The sequence below is a fragment of the Engraulis encrasicolus genome, chromosome 2 (genome assembly GCF_034702125.1).
Source record: "Engraulis encrasicolus isolate BLACKSEA-1 chromosome 2, IST_EnEncr_1.0, whole genome shotgun sequence".
NCBI lineage: Eukaryota > Metazoa > Chordata > Actinopteri > Clupeiformes > Engraulidae > Engraulis > Engraulis encrasicolus.
The window spans coordinates 12,554,079-12,571,629 of NC_085858.1; the positions used below are offsets into that span (position 1 = coordinate 12,554,079).

Below are 17,551 nucleotides of genomic sequence, written 5' to 3' on the forward strand. Positions count from 1 at the left end.
GGCTTACAAAACAAAGCAACTGGTTCACTACAAGAGTAATGCTCACCCCTCCAAAGCCTACTGTAATCCCCACTTATCACATGATACTGCATGAGAGGCCATCTTCCTTTCAAAAGTAACATGGAATGCATTACACATTTAACATGTCATCATTAATAACACAACGCAATTAGCACATGAACAATGAGCGTGTTGCAAGTATAAGGACGGCACTTATTTCTATGCATACATTTGTGCATTACGGAAACACCAATGTGTACTGACTACAAACAGTAGACACATAGAATAATCAAATGTAGCCCTCCCTAAATGAGTAATAAAAGGTATGGTGTATACGTATGTGCATGTCTGTTTAAAACTGATTTAAATCTTTTCAATACGCTTAAGATATGACTTGTGTGCATTTGTGTGCAAGTGAATGGATGGAAGTGTGCGCTTTCAATTTGTACAGCGACCAGAAGGTGTGTGCGTGCATGTGCGTATGCGTGTGTATGTGTGTACATGCGTGTGCGAGTGTGTGTATTAGAGATGTTTGTGCTAGTGAATGCAGTAACTCTAACCGAAGAATAGAATGGATGAGTGGTCAAATCTGGCTCTGAGGAAAGGAGACAAAACATATTTTAATCTTTTTCCTTCTTCTCTTTCTTTCTTCTTGGGTGTTCAGACTTGTTGGCCCCTATTCTGTCTGTGTTAATACACCCAACCCCCTTTACATTTGAGCTTTACTAGCCTTGCCCAGTCCATCCCTGAGAGCGGAATGGATAACTCCCTTGATGACTACTTCCCTCTGGTTTCGAAGTGAGCGGTCCGCACACTTAAAATCATTTTTGTTTTCTTTTATTATTCCATGGCCATGAAATAATAAAAGGAAACAAAAAGGATTTTAAGTGTGAAGACCTCTCACTTCGAAACTACAGTCAGCCTTTGTCCTGCACCTTTTCCTGGGATGTGCACAATCTTCACCTTCCACTACTCCCCTCTGGTGACCAGGCGACCACTGCACCCACCACCCCTGGGGGGGCCGCTCCCCTCTGGTGTCTACTGCAGCTCCTTCATCCTATTGAGAGCGCTGCCAGCCTGGAACCACTGGATCTGGGTCTCGTTGAAGGAGTGGTTCAGCTGGATGGTATCCTGGCTGCCATCGCCGTGCTTGATCACCCCGGTCAGCGGCTGCAGTGCAGGGTCACCAAGGAAGAAGAAATGACACAAAACACATAACTATTGTAATCTCACTAGTGACAAACCGTTCACGATGTGTTACACACAACAAATAAGGTCCTGTGCCCAACAAACCCCCAACTGAACACCCTTTCTGGACACTAGGTCTGCACAATATATCGAAAATGTATCGAAATCGCGATATCAAGAGTGTCAATATGCGTATCGTGAAAATGACAATCATCACAAATAAGTGAAACATTTCTCTGCAATCCAATCACTTGCTGAATGTCAAAAAATGCGCAAGAAGCCCGCCATGACCAAAGCCACATCCCCCATACAGAGCGACAAACTAGTGACAAGAAAAACACTCGACTATATTTCTAAAGGTCTTTTAAATATCTTTATCAAGGTATTGCATGCGGTTATCAAGTATCGATTTTTTTTTCTGATATCGTGCAGCCCTACTGGACACCCAACCCCCCCTGTGTGATGTGGTGCTGACCTTGCCAGGAGCGAAGGTGGAGAGGCCAATGATGGAGATCTTATCGTCAGGACGGATCTTGTCGTAGTCGTTGGGGTCATTAAAGGTCAGAGGCAGCAGGCCCTGCTTCTTCAAATTTGTCTCTGTTACAGATTAGAGAGAGAGAGAGAGAGAGAGAGAGAGAGAGAGAGAGAGAGAGAGAGAGAGAGAGAGAGAGAGAGAGAGAGAGAGAGAGAGAGAGAGAGAGCGCAAGAGCAGAGGTGTCAGAGGATCACATTTTAGTACAAGAGCTGTTCAGTTATTTGCACAGTACAGCTATGTTAGTTTTGTTTTTCAGACCCCCAGTAGGAGGAGAAAAAAAACTAAAGTCACTCGCTCACTGCCTCACTTCATAACCTAAATTTACTCAAAAGACTGGGGCTGTGAAACACCATAAAATAAACTCACTCTCTGTCTTCTATGCCTTTAGCTGGTACACAAGGCCCTTGCTGCAATGCATATTGTACAAAAGGTCTGAGGTGATGTAGCGAGAAATATGTTCTTGCTGATTGTGCAGACTCTGCTGGAGGTTGGATCTGCTTTCACTCACTCCTTTAGTAAGGGCCTGGTCAGCCTGGCAAGCCTGCTTGCACTTACTACAATCTGAATGTAGCACATTAAGTAAAGGCGGTCAAGCACTCCCTCTGTTCACTGTTGAAGATGTGACTGAAGCCAAGCAAGTCAATTGAAGCAAACCCACATAACCCACACAACCCACAATAGGGAGCAAATAATTGAGTGAATAGGCTAGGCATACTATAGGGATGCCCACCTCACCCCCTGCCCTCTCAAACCGGCACATGCACTTCTGTATAGTACCGCGGTAGTAAACGTAGCGTAGAGCTACTACTTTATTGGAGCACTTTACCGTGGATCCTGGCGAAGCTCTTGACGATGATGGCTCTGCCGCCCAGGTGGCGCGGTTCAAGGGCAGCATGCTCCCTGCTGGAGCCCTCTCCATAGTTCTCATCTCCCACCACCACCCACGACAACCCGTTGGCCTGGGGGGCGTAAGGGAAAAACTATGAGGTTACACCAGCAAGTAAACTGATTTATGTAAACTGATGCAGATTATATACTGTATATGACGGGACAGAGTCTGGTGCACCAAACCAGTCAACCATTATTCATCAAAAAATAAAAATAATAATATTGGTAACGTTTTATTTTACGATTTCTATTTTAAGGCATCTACCTTATATTCGTGTATGGAAATGTAGTTATATTGTACATACCTAACACTCACAGTGTAAGAACATAATGTTTGCCATTTCGTTTTTTTTTTTTTTTAAACTGTACCTAATTCATGTAAAAGGGACCACAAAAGGGACCATATAATAACATCATCATCATCATCATCATCATAAAATGTACCTTTTTTCCTTACCTTGTAATGGCGTGCCACATCAGGCACCCCTCCATACTCTGAGGTCAGGACGTTCTTAACCTTGTTGACAGCTTCGTTCTCATAGTTGACGGCCCCGATGAGCAGGTTGTTGGAGATGTTGTCCAGGTGGCCGCGGAACTTCAGCCAGGGACCGGCAGCACTGATGTGGTCAGTGGTACACTTGCCCTTCACCTGATGGTGGAAGGGTAGAAGTGAGTAGACAAAACAATGAGAGGAAGAAAGAGAAAGAAAGATATCTCCAGAGAAATCCCTTAGGTCATCCGCAAAAACCCATTATCACCTAGTGACGCAAAAATGGCGTGTTTTCTCCGCTTTCCCCTCTGTCTAGCAAAGACGAGCCGTGGCAAGTTGGTCTAGTGTCTTTTGTGTAGAATTCTTGCCTTTGGTCAGGTGCATCGGAGGGGAACCCCTGGGTCACCACCGTAGAGACAAGAAAGCTTCCTCACACTGTCAACATTTGCAGCGTTTAATAGCCTGGGGCGCACTTGGAAAAGAGGCAATTGCCTCAAGGTGACTACCCTAGTAAAATAAAGGAGAAATAAAAAAGAAATAAAGCAACGTTTTGGTCTATTGACCTTCAAGCAATTCCTTGACATGCTTGAAAGTCAATAGAACAAAACATCACTATTAAACACTGTAAATGTGGACAGTGTGCAGAATCATTCTTGTCTCTGATTTGGTCTGGTGTCACACCAAAGGGGATAATGGTGCCTTAGCCAGCTTTGTGTCTTGCCCTGTCCTCCAATCACAACGTTCTTCATGTGCAGCAAGATTATTGTGTTTTCAAATCTGAGATGGGCTTAGAACGGTGACAAATCAGCTGCACTGGTCTATGACGTTCAGTTTTAGTTTGAATGCCAATCGTTGGTTGGACAGACTTGCCTATGTTGTGAGCAGGCTATGTCGTTGTACTGTATTAGCCTAGCGAGCTAAACCCTGGGAGCAAATTCAATTTGCGGCCTCTAGGGGCGTCTAGATGTCTAGGCTAGTGCAGTATACCATGCTACAGTCTGGCTTGCCGGGCTAGTCTTGTCCATATACCTTGATGAGGATGGCCAAGTCCTGCAGGTCCTTCCCGCTCCACTTGTCAAAGGGCTCCAGGAGCTGCAGCCGGTTGCTGGCCGGGTTGACGTCCACCGCCACGCCACTGCCGTCAGCTGGGGGATGCTGGTAGGTGTCCTGGCCCGGGTCGAAGTCACGAGACGGCAGCTCATCGCCGGTCGGGGGCACCAGTTTAAACTTCTCACCATTGGGTGCTGTGAGGAAGTCCTTCTCAGGGTTGAAGTTCAGTGTGCCAGCGATAGCCAGGGCTGTGACGATCTGTCAATTGGCAGCACAGAGGAGAGATCAGGCTGCTTCTGACCTACTACATACAGTATTCAAAACATTTGTAAATACAGCCAAACAGTGTAAATACAAACTGGAGCTTCAGCAAAGGTGACTGAAAGAATGAGTTCATCATCACAGACACCAAAACAAAAACAGACTAATAACAAATTGTCATGACATAACAGCCAGAGAGAGGCACATTGTGGACCTTAACAAATGTTATTATATAGTAGGGCTATAACGATACACTCACTATAGGGCTATAACGATTCAGTTCGGATCACGATTTTTGACCTACGGTTCGATACACTCCACGATCGTAAAATAAAATTATTAATACAACTATGACAGATTGTACTGTAGGTAGAATAGGTTACAAGAGGCTACAAATAATTCTATAAAGTTTAAATATGATAATTATGATGATTTGAAGCTTGGAAGCACCATCACTTCATATCATGTGGTAGTTTTCTGGACTGATTGGTGTGAAAACTTTGAAAGGGTGTATCATGGTACTGCTTGTATCATGATTCAGTATCGTGAGTCTGTGTATCACGATTTCTCGGGTCGATACAATATCGTTACAGCCCTATTATAAAGGCATTATTTGCAATACCACATACCTCGGGTGAGGTGACAAAAGCGTGCGTAGCTGGATTGGCGTCATTCCTGCCAGTGAAGTTCCTGTTGTAGGAGGTGACTATGGTGTTCTTCTCTCCTTTTTTCACATCCTTCCTGTGGGAGGTTGAGGGAAAAAACAATGCATAAAAGGCACACTTTGGACATTAATATGCGAAATAATCACTTGTTTTAACAATCCCAATGAATCTTATAATTCATTATAATATGAGATTCTTATAATTCCAAAGTTGAACTGCTAAAAAAAGTACATATTGCATATTGAATCTATTTGCATCTAATTGCTTAATGAAAGTGAGAACCACAAAAACTACACCAGTAGTTAGGGGACTTAACAATCCAAAGCATTAAGATAACAGGCTGACTGGACCCATCTATTGCATGTGTAAACTATGATATTGCATGGGTGACTCGTGGTTAGGGTTTGTTTATTTGGGTTGGTTTTGGTCTGGGCACAATTTTGCCATTTTCCTTGCTTGTTTTGCTGTTCTTGGCAAAAGCAAAGTGACAGAAACATTGCTTTTACTGGCAGGTTAGGGTTAGGGATGGTTTTGGTTAGGGCTCAACTCGCGTTTAGCAACAGAAATTCGCAGCGGGCGACAGGAAATTCCCCCGCAACGGCAGGTAAATAAACTAACATTTCTGGGGTGTTGCAGAGCACGACTTAACATACAAAGTCGGTGCACCACAACGCGGAATGCACTAGCATGAAATAATTACACCTTTGTATGATGCCAGTCTGAAGAATATGATACTGAATGTAAAAAGTTTTCATAAGCAACTATGTGCAACCTAAGTAGCTTTCCTCACCTGTCCCACTGTCCAATGCAGGGTCCACAGGCGTTAGCCAGCACTACACCACCCACATCTCTCAGGATCTTGGCCTGGATTAGGGAGAGGGGTCAGGAGCATGGATGGGACATAGTCAGGACTCAAAGTACAGGAAACAACACCACAATCAAACCAACACTGTATTACAGACAACATAGTGTGCTAGATGCCTTTAGCATACCGGTCAACTTTGAGCAACAACAAAAATCGGGAACATTCCCAGATTTTAGCAGGTTGTGATGAGGTTAATCGCACAATTCGCTGTTCAGAGGCTTGTGTTTACCATAAGAACAATATTATTTGCATGAACTGACGGTTTCTGCAAGGCAAAGAGTGGGCGTACACACGCCTACGGTGAGAGCTTGTATTTTCAAGGAACTTGAATTCTTGGTGGTAGCTGGCATAAAATCTACTGGCAGGTAAATAGAAGCAAGATCTTCTCTGCTTCCGTAGCTGGTGGAATAAGTAGAGCGGCTGTAGCTCATTTTTTTTGATAATGTGAAAAATCTTGATATTTTGCAGGAAAATACCAAATCGGGAAGACAGCGGGAAATAAGTCGTAAGGGAGTTTCCCTTGAAAATAGGGAGGGTTGATAGATATGACCTTTAGCGGCAAATACCAAGCACGAGTGTTCCCAGTTCCACACATTAACTCAGTGAGCCAATTCTAACTATGAATCTGTATGAGCCAATTGATAAATCTCCTGCCTTTTCTGAGCGAGAAGAAGCAATCAGGTGAGTTGGAATACCAAGTACTGCATTGCTGTACTGAAGCTAGATTGCCGTCACATGTACACCACTATCTTCTAATGAGTGTAATAGACAAGACCACGTTGGGGATGACTTACGTAGCCGTCCCTCTCGATGGTGGCCCGGATCTGCTCGGAGCCAGGCGTCACGGTGAACTGGGCCTTACACTTCAGGCCTCTGTCCAGGGCCTGCTTGGCCAACGAGGCAGCGCGACCCATGTCCTCATAACTGGAGTTAGTACAGCTGCCGATCAAACCTGGTGCACAGACGCGCAGAATACCCAACAGACAGGCAGATTAGACATTTTATTTGATTACCAAGATATTCATACATGGATTTTGACAAAGGCCTGTTGCTTGTATGTCATCCTTGTTCCGTTTCACTCCAAAAGCAATGACATACAATTTGGCCAAACTGAACTAGTCCTCTGCCATACAGCAAATCGAGAAACCTGCATTAGCTCTGGCAGACCACGTAGTCAACGCTCCCTTTTGCCTATTGGCTGACGCCGACCTAACCCCTACAGCTGTCCACGAATCAGCTGCGCTTTAGTTAATCAGCTGCTGCTCTCAATTGGATGCTGGCCTTTGGCGCACTTTATTTAAACTACCGAATTTGTTTTCCTGTCATTGCTTTTGCTGCTTGTTTTGCACCCACCACCTCCCCTGCTCCACCAGACTTATCATTGCCAAACAATGTCATACTGTTGTCATTGTTGCTTGCTCTGTTCTAGGGGGTATGTTGCCTTTCCAGCTAAATGGAAGGCACTCCACCTGAGGATGCTGCTGTTCCCTGTCTTGGCTTCCATGGAGCTCATGGAGAAGCCGGGGAGCTTCCTCCGAACAGAGCCATACCGTCAAACACAAAATGTACAATCAGAAATAAAGATTCTGAAATGTATCTTCTATCTCTGTTTCTCGTCTCATTTTTGACTAGAGTGGATCTGACAGAAATGGGTTTAGAATGCTTTGCTCAGTTTGAGCCATATATGAGAATGCAGGTTTGCCACCGGTATTTTTCTTTGTTTGTACATTGTTTGGCAATCAAACTTGCATGCTATACTACCAACAGTGACAAACAACAGTAGTCAAGGCAAGCTCTGCTCCCTCCTTGTTTAGCATTTGGAACAAAGGGAAGCAGAACATTGCCAAAAGTAAATACTATTGCATAACAAGAGCTGTGCTACTTTAGTGCGTAAAACAATCACTTCAAAACGTGCTAACAGTAGGTTTGCAGTTAGGCAGGCTTAAATCTCTTGTAACGATCATACCAGTTGCACAAGTATTTTTTTCCAAAACCTAAACCCCTATCCCCTATGTAGCCACAACCGGCCATCAGCGGAGAGAAAATCTTGAATAGTATATTTAGTCAGTTAGTAAAAACATTGGAGTTTGGAGAAGAGTCAACAAGGTGGTGGTCAATACCGACCTACTTTGACTTCCAGGGGCCAGCCGCTCTTCTCAGCCACGGCCCCGAAGTCAGACACGGGGTGGGCCAGGTCAGGGGTGAAGGGCCCATTGATGTGGGGCTGCAGCTAAAGGAGAAGGGGAGAGAGAGAGGAGAAATCATCTAGGCTGGCAGAAACATTAAGAAACGTTAAGAATGATTCTTAGTAGAAGTGCTACACACACACACACACACACACACACACACCAAACACGCGCGTGCACACAAACGCGCGCACAAGCACGCACACACACACACATACATACACAAACGGTCTCTATGAAAGCCATCTCTACAAACCGTTTCTAAAAACACTGAAACATAACTGCAGTACAGTCTTATTATTGCCATTAAGCATGTACTGCATTATTTCAAGTTTAGCCATAATAAACAAAAAAATCTTGCAACAAAAACAGTGGGTGACAGCATTAGGTTGTAACCACCACTGAATTATTTAGTAAAGGGTCATTTTCATGTCAATTCCCACGATTCCCTAGAAGCTACCCAATCTACCTTCAAAGTACAGTATCTGATATTTCACAGCTATCACAGCTATCTTTACAGCTATCTTTTGATGCCAACTGAAAGACTCCCAAGTATTAGCATCCTACTGTACGGATCTGGCCATGGATCCTAGAGTTATTTCCCAAGAAAGTTGAAGGTACTTATCCAGAAATGCTGTAATCCTTGTTTATTGGCATGAAGGATACTACAAGGCACCACAGAGTGGACACTGCTCTACTACTTCGTAACGAAATACAAACCCCAACTGTCAATTGTGATTAATAACAAAATACTGTCATTTTCAAAACATCTGATATTTACATTATATGGAGTACAGTACAAATAAAAGATATCAGCTGTCAAAAATATCGTTTTGGGGGATATTCATGTATATGAAAAAAAAACACATCTCAAAAGAGTTGGGATGGGGGCAATAAAAGGAAGCAAATGTTGAAGAAGACTAAAAACAAAACAACAACCAAAAAAACACCCAAAAAAAAACATACACACGCAGAATTGACATGGAATGACCGTAAAATGCATGAGTGACATACTTCACTGAGATTGATCTCAATCAGCTGGTCATAGTGGCAGTCAGGGTCTGGGACAAGACAGTCCTTATACTCGTCAGCCAGCTCAGCAATGTCTATGAGAGACAGGAGGGAGGGATGGGTTGGTGGATAGGTAAAGACAGACAAAGATGGAGATAGAGTCAAAACCAACAGCACACATTTGTTAATCCAGTGGTTCTCAACCTTTAAAAAAAAATGCTCCCTTGGACTCATCATAAACCTTTCAACGCTTATTATTAAAAATTAAAATAGACTAATGCCCCACAACTGAGCAACCCCCCTCTCAGCTCCATCTTTCCCAACGCCCCCCAATGGCTCCCTAACGCCCCCTGAGGGGCTGCATTATGCTAGTCAGTAGATACTCAGTCCGCAGGTAATTAAAACTATCTAGATCAGGGGTGGGGAAGCTTTTTCATTCCAGGGGCAACTTCAAATTCATCTGAGGTCCATAAAAGTCCTCAGAGGGCCATACTATGAACGCAAACCAGGATTCCCCCCTGTACTTTAGGTCTATAAGGCAGCCACCTTTAAAACTGACCCCACCTTCTCTAGTTCCCCTGAGTATAACTTAATTGTATTGCAAATGTATTTTCTAAGATTCCATTACAAAATATGTCATATTTCATGTGAAGCTGCATAACATTAAAATTACATCGGGGGCCGGATAAAACTAGCCTGGTCCTGACTAGGGATGCACGATGTGAAACATTTTGGCCGATACGATATCCGATATTGATATTGCGGTTTTGGCCGATAACCGATATTAACCGATACCGACGTTTTTTAAAAAAAAAGAGATAACATTTAATACAGACTGACAATGATGCAAACAAACTGAATTTTTGAATGTCCTCTTATTTCCAAAAACACTTTTTAACTCCCTGTGATAAAATTAGATAAAAAATAGAGACAAACTAGAAGACAAACAATGAAAGTCCCCGTCAAGTCCAATCTTTTAGAACCGTAACATATAAAAAAAAAACATTGGCGTTAACATCGGCCCAGTTTTACCCATCGGACCGATGTCCGATGTGTTGAGAAATGTCAATTATCGGCCGATACCGATACATCTGGCCGATACATCGTACATCCCTAGTCTTGAAAATCCCATAATACTACCATTTCATTTCGTATTTATGGTCTGAAGTTGTGTGATCTGACGCGATTGCAGGAAAAGGGAAGTTTGCACTCAGTTATGGTTTGAAATGATTGGACAGCTCTCACCCAATCGCCGACAGTTACTCAACAACATAGCGCAGACCAGAGCCATTGGCACAGACGTTTTCGTCATCGTCACGAGCGTCCTCCCCCTTTCTCCCCCACGTAGGGTGCTTATTCGCTTATTGGCCGTTTTCTGAATAGATCTGTGGGCGAACAAAATCCCACCGATCTGGATACTCCACAGAAGAGCAGGGCCAGACTACCGTAGTGGAGCCAATCCTTTGGCGGAAGTGCGTAGGATGGCTCGCGAGGCTAGGATAAAACGGCCTCATGGGCCACAAACGGCCCTCGAGACATAGGTTCCCCACCCTTGATCTAGATCAGTGGTTCTCAACCTTTTTTGATCAAACGCCCCCTTGACCTCATCCTAAGTCTGCCAACGCCCCCTTGACATCATGATAAGGCTGTCAACACCCCTTTAGTATTAAAAAAATAAATGGACTAATGCCCCCAATAACTACTAGGCACTGCCCCCTCTCAACTGTATTCTTCTCAACGGCCCTCTGGGGCTCTGCAACGCCCCCTGGTGGGCTGTAGCGTCCCCGTTGAGAAACAGTAATCTAGATGGCCACAGACCTGCACGGCCCGTCTTGTCCAGGTAGGTCTTCATGCGGTGGTTGTAGGGGAAGACTGAGGTGGTGGCTCCTATCTCCGCCCCCATGTTGCAGATGGTGGCCATGCCTGCAAACACAGTATCCAAGAAGGTCAGGTTTGACGTTGAGTTGCCATTCAAATTCTTAAGCCATACTGGTTATTCAAATCATAAACCCTGGCTTGAAATTCTAGAAATCATGCGTTCATTCAAGGTCTCTGGTTCAGTTTAGCTACCGGTACATTGCGATGATGCATAATGAAAAAGAGTTTTTATTCATTCATTTATTTTATTATGTTATATTCGTCTTTTATTAAACCAGTAGTCTTTTTTTGAAAGAAAGCAAAGAAAGGCAGTTGACAAGGCATGTTAAACTAAGATTATCACCAAACATGACCATAAATTACAGAATGGACTAAAGGACACTGGCTGAACATTGTAATCTGAGATGCTGACTAGACTTCACTGAGATGGCAGCGGTGTAAAATTTCACACCATCAGTCTATAGGCCTACTGGTACTAATACACTGACTAAACAAGTTCACACAGTGTATTCTTACTATTCAGGGTGGAGCAGGAGGGTTTTTTCCCTATGCAATCCAAAATAGTGTCTGGTCTATGTGTAGTGTACATAGCATACTGTACCTTTATGATCAACCGAGCTTAGATGAGGATATAGTGGGCCGAGAAAGAAACATCAGACCTGATGGCGCCACAGCAGCAATGAAATCACCAAATAACACATTGCCTCATTTAGGCTTAGCAGCCTGCCTCTTCTAGGGGTCTAAAACTGTTCATAAATAAAAGCCTGACTCTTTTAGTAGCTTGTATCAAAACAAGTGTCTCTTTATCTATGGTAAATATGTTTTTTTTTAATTAAAAGCATCCTTCAAATAGTAGCCTGCCCCATCTGTTCAAACTATTTTTTTTGTTTTTATATAACCAGCTATTACTTGAGGACATATGGTACATAATATTATTAGATGCAGGAGAGACAACAATGCCAATACCCCATCTATCTGATTTGTTGGTCTGGATTCACTGTCCGTGTACTTGTCAAGCTTCATTGGCTTCAATGTAGGTTGTATGTGAGAGAGGAATTTGTATCTTTACAAAATTAAATACAGTTAAACTTCACAGATGTTTTCAAGAGGTTTCCATATGACCTGTTAACGTAAAGACGCAAGTAAAGCTGCCTCCTTGCACGGCAATTTCGTTGAGTGCAGTGTGCAGAGTTCTGTCAAGCTACCTGGTCTGACAGGCATCTGACTGACTGGCACAGAAAGAAGATGGGATAGTTTAGCTTGGTTAAAAAAAAAGAGAAAAAGAAGGGTGATTACCTGAAATGTCAAGGAAAAAATAAAAATAAGTGGGAGCAGAAAACCCTGGTTGAAGAGGACTTTTTCCCTTTTTTATCTGGTCATTAGCTTGTCCTGCTCCCAGGTCAGACGTTTGGATGTGCAGACTTAAGATTACTCTTTCAGCTTAGTTTGGTCTCACCAGTGCATGAGATGGAGTCCACACCGGGCCCATGGTACTCCACGATGGCCCCGGTGCCCCCCTTCACCGTCAGGATGCCGGCCACCTTCAGAATGACGTCCTTGGGAGAGGTCCAGCCGGACAGCGAACCGGTCAGCTTCACACCAATCACCTAGGGAAGAGAAGGAAGTCAATAAAAGTGAAGTGAGAGTAATCACTTGCACATCCACAACAAACACGCCTGCTACAGACAATAGACAAAGCCTGAGGAAGATGAGTGGGTTTATGTTGAAGGAATGTCGGACAACTCACATTTGAACACATGGTATGGGATCCTTGTAGCCTGATTATCATTGACTTTCAAATCTCTTCGAGACTTGGTCTGACCAAGAGCATAACAATTAACGTTTCCCAAACAGCATGGTTGACCCGCCTCCCTAGGTTTGCATCTGGTTGCGTGGTTTCTGACAAAGTGGGTGGAGTTCCTCATTTTTCTGGAGATCAGAAACGATATTTACATTGTTCTTGGCCTGACCAGAAGCAACGCCAAAGGTGTTGCTTCACTAGGAGGGTGTAGCCTGGCTAGGATCCTTGGGTATACAATTTAATTACCGAGTAAAACGGTTTATAATCTCTAATTTCTGCATCCTAACCTGTGTCAGTTCGCCTAGTATACCTAAATCTGGGCTACACAAAAAGGGAGGTAAGCTTTCCAAATATGCCGTAACCTTACACATGCACGTGCACGCACACAATCAAACGCACACACACACACACACACACACACACACACACACACACACACACACACACACACACACACACACACACACTCACTTTGGGGCATTTGAGCTCCCAGGGGATTCCGGCCATGACGTCCACAGCGTCAGCTCCTCCCACTCCGATGCAGATGGCTCCCAGGCCCCCTCCGTTGGGCGTGTGGGAGTCTGTGCCAATCAGCATGACCCCTGGGTATGCATAGTTCTCCAGAATAATCTGCAAAGTGTTCAGGTGAACCATAACTGATGCTTGGTCAATGAGAAATGATATGGTTCACACAAAGCAAATTTGGTCCAAGTCCAAGATATGATAACAACAGTCACCATTCCGGGTACTATGACTAATATGAACTAGGCTATATGAAATATAGTCATTGATCTACATCTATGCTTACATGTTTCTTGTTTGGTGTACATCTATAAGTTTATCAATAATAAGTTTGTCAATGTTTCTTATGTCTTGTCTATTGTGTTGTGGGGAGCATACGTATGTTCTGTGAAGTCACAATGACTCTCTCTCTCGTTGTAAAACAAATAAGGAAAATTGGGCAAAAGGTAATTATCTTAATCTCACAGTGTGATACAGCACTTGATTACACACAGTCATTTCCCATGGTGGATGAAGATCATTACGAAAAGCCCACCTGGTGAATGATCCCGGAGCCTGGTTTCCAGAAGCCCACCCCGTACTTGAGTCCTGCTGTGGCCAGGAAGTTATACACCTCTTGGTTCACTTCCTGGGTCACGGAGAAGCCAGAGCGGGAGGAAAGGACACAACAAGGAAAGGGTTACATTTTGGTAGCTCGCACACGAGGCCTGTGAGTCCCTTTAATCCATGTTACTCAACAGAGGATCCCGCACCTGCTAATCCAGCTAAATACCACACACACACACACACACACACACACACACACACACACACACACACACACACACACACACACACACACACACACACACACACACACACACACACACACACACACACACACACGGCCAAAAACATTTGAACTCCTTTACACAGCGGCTCATCCCAAGTCCCCACTTCCCAAACTATGTGCTTGAATAAAATAAACTGATGTTCACTTGCCAAGCGTTAAGGACTAGATGTTGACCCAAGGCTCCAACATCCCATTCATTAACCAGAATTTGGCATTTTCCACAAGTGCTAACAAGAGTGTATTGACAGACTATCCTGCACTACCGCTGAAAATGTGTGTGCTCATGCCAATTATCAAGCTCTGACCACCTCGGGATGCCAGCATAAGTGACAGGCAGTCTGGCTAGGCAAAGCGAAGCAATACACCAGAGTAACACAGTGTTTGTTGAGTAAATAAACAAGTTAACAGCTGAGTAAACTAGTATAAGTCTTTGGCCAGGTAAGCACTGGTTATCCATAAGTGGTCGCACCACTCTTCACTTAACCTCACCTCATTTGGCTGACCTCAGAAAATCACAACCTTGCAACACAGTGGAGCAACAGGCTATTCCCAAAGTTGCAACTTTGGACGAGTACATCCTCCCATTTCAGATCGGTTACATCAGTGGTTCTCAACCTTTTTTGAAACAACCGGCCCCTTGGCCTCATCACAAGCCTGTCAACGCCCCCTTGCCCTCATCATAAACCTGACAACGCCCCCTTGCCCTCATCATAAACCTGACAACGCCCCCTTAGTATTAAAAAATTAAACAGACTAATGGCCCCCACCTCCTTTCAGCTGTATCCTTCTCAACGCCCCCCAAGAGCTCCCCAACACCCCCTGGGGGGCTGTATCGCCGACATTGAGAAACACTAGGTTATATCCTTCTTAGTCCTTCACCTTTGCTCTCTGCAGGTCCTCAGCTCCTCCGATCTGGGCCTCGATGAGGTGGTCGCAGTGGATGGTGGAAGGCACGGCCACCCTGGCCAGGCCGCTGCTGATGAACTGCAGCATGGCCATCTGGGCTGTGGCGTCCTGCATGGCTACTCGGTCGGGCCGCAGCCGCAGGTACGTGCGGCCCCTGTCGATCTCCTGGTTGTGCGGGTCATCCAGGTGGCCGTACACAATCTTCTCGGACAAGGTGAGCGGGCGATTGAGCCTGCAAAATGACACACATGAGGTACGTACAGTGTTTTTGAATAGGACGCAAGTACATATCCTCGAAATCCACAAATGGAAAAGAACATTTTAAAGCACATGGCTGTATCCATGCAATTTACAGTACAGGGAAAACAGTCGTTTGGCCATGGCAACAACGGTGAACACACACACTGATAACTCAATCATACTGCTATGAAACCACAGAATTAGACATACTCCTATGGAACTTATTAGTCAGATGTCACCATCACCTAGTGCCTCCACTCAATTTAATTTTGCTTCAGCAAAAATCAGCTTCCACAAAGTGATGTAAATGTTACTACAGGATACATCAGGCTATAGAAGTATTGTGTCTAGAATTTACTTTTTTAAAAAAGCAATTTACACACACATGTAAAGACACATTGCTTGAGCAAAAGCATGAACCAAATATTGTGTTGTATGTCAGGCACATGCTACAACGAAAAGTTCTACATCAACAGTCTACAGCTAAACAGTAGGTTCAGAATTAGACAAGACTCTGGAAAGTATTGTGTGATCATTTCCAAGTTGTTGGGACTCAGGACTGACCTCTTGCTCACAATGCTGATGTTGTTGAGCAGCTTCTCATAGCTGATGCTGGAATCGGGCTCATATCGACTCATGGCCACCCTCGACTTTGCACTGAGGGCCGCGGTGACATGCAACTGACGGGCCCCATGTCCAAGTGCAAGCTGAAGGAGAGACACAGACAGAGGGACAGGCAGAAGGACAGACAGAAAGGCAGGCAGGCAAAGGCAGTAAATACATACAAGAGAGACAGAATGTCAAACAGGGTTTCTGACAGCTTTTTGTGAATACCACAATGAATTTTATATGGGTGTGGTAAATCTAAACCCATAGCATATGGCTATTAGTATTACCTGGCAAAAAAAAAAGTTTTGTAATCTCTCATGTTTTGGCCACAATATGTGTAAATGGAGGCTGAACAGGGTCAACCAAGGTTACGCTAAAACTAAAACGAGGCAAGCTTTCCAAACACACACACACACACACACACACACACAGTGAAAATAGGAAAGCTCCTTTAAAAAACACAATATCCACAATTCATTTGTGTTAAAATAATACTGGTTCAAGTACCATTATGTGTAGCCTATTATCATCGTTAAAGGGACTGAGTGTTGAAAAAAAAAAAAAAAACACCCCACATCTTGGCTTGCCAAAATTCATCGCGTCTACGAAACGCACAAGGGCTATGTGTGATGTGATTTCATTAGTCAATAGGCTAGTATGACCAGAGTAAAATACACTCAAAGAGAGTTGCGTTCTTTTAACATTTGAATTCACTGCTCGGTTAAATGGCAGGTATTAGAACTTTTAGGCTACATCCTGGCTGCTCACCTGTCAAAACAGATGGGAGCAAACGCTTGGTAAAACAGAAGCGGACAAATCCATGTGTCAAGAAAGATAATAGGCTACAACTCACATGCTAAAAACAAATCTGTGTCTTACTTAAACAAATCACAGTGTAATGAATGGTACATTGGTGCACTTTCATGAATTGCTTTGCCGTAGACGTCGCTAACAACAACATCTAACGGGGACGCAGTGACCTGGGAAACTGCGTAGTAGGCTATGCCAGAATGATAACACGCAACTATTTCTAACTAACATTTCTTATCGCATAAATCACACCTTCCAAAAGGTCAACATATTTGTATGTCACTATTATAATTGGCCGAAGCTTTTAGTCTGGATTACATGATATAACATGATAATCTTACCCGGAGCCGAGTAACTGTCATGCAGTAGGATGCCATGTTGGTTGGAATGTGTCGCTAAGGTGTGACGTAATGACTCAGCTGTTCGATTTAAAGCGCTCAAACAGATGCGCTTCTTTCCTCTCTGCTGCTATTGTAGCTACTGTAGGCTAGTAGGCTAGTTTTTTTTAGTACAGGCTACATAATTAAGACGTGACACTTGCAAAATGATCCACACACACTGTATAAGGATATAACCTTATACTGCACATACTACCAAGTGTCCTGTTCTACACATGTACCAGTAACGTGCGCTGGGATTTATGGCTGGTGAGGCAACTTTTTCAATATCAGATTTTCAAATAAATAATTGCCAAATAGGCCTACCGACAAGTTCCATATGTCATAGCAGCTTTCTTAACATAAGGTAGGCCTACATATTTTGACATAAGCTTACTGCATTTCCGCAGAGAAAATGCTATTAGATCTCTCTCTCT

At 43.8% G+C, this 17,551-nt stretch overlaps 1 protein-coding gene across 1 annotated transcript; it reads right to left on the reverse strand.

The window, feature by feature from the left end:
* Positions 1 to 594: 594 nt before the first annotated feature.
* LOC134468407 (aconitate hydratase, mitochondrial-like) lies at positions 595 to 17,142 on the reverse strand. The gene is made up of 17 exons (XM_063222331.1): positions 17,079 to 17,142; positions 15,883 to 16,025; positions 15,052 to 15,310; positions 13,876 to 13,968; positions 13,290 to 13,448; positions 12,474 to 12,624; positions 10,958 to 11,062; positions 9,143 to 9,234; positions 8,067 to 8,172; positions 6,737 to 6,894; positions 5,868 to 5,941; positions 5,042 to 5,153; positions 4,131 to 4,409; positions 3,069 to 3,260; positions 2,550 to 2,682; positions 1,664 to 1,785; positions 595 to 1,170 (listed from the first exon to the last, which is right to left on the reverse strand). Exons 1-17 carry the CDS (start codon positions 17,112 to 17,114, stop codon positions 1,039 to 1,041), a joined length of 2,346 nt encoding a protein of 781 aa, XP_063078401.1. The 5' UTR covers positions 17,115 to 17,142; the 3' UTR covers positions 595 to 1,038.
* Positions 17,143 to 17,551: the final 409 nt, after the last annotated feature.

What these genes read in the sequence shown, in the direction of transcription:
- LOC134468407 (XM_063222331.1), bottom strand. Translation starts at nt 17,114, where the DNA reads ATGGCATCCTACTGCATGACAGTTACTCGGCTCCGG. An exon ending in GGGAGCTCAAATGCCCCAAA is followed by an intron (nt 12,625 to 13,289) that starts GTGAGTGTGTGT and finishes TCTCTTCCCTAG; the next exon opens with GTGATTGGTGTGAAGCTGAC. An exon ending in GGACTCCATCTCATGCACTG is followed by an intron (nt 11,063 to 12,473) that starts GTGAGACCAAAC and finishes CTGTGTTTGCAG; the next exon opens with GCATGGCCACCATCTGCAAC.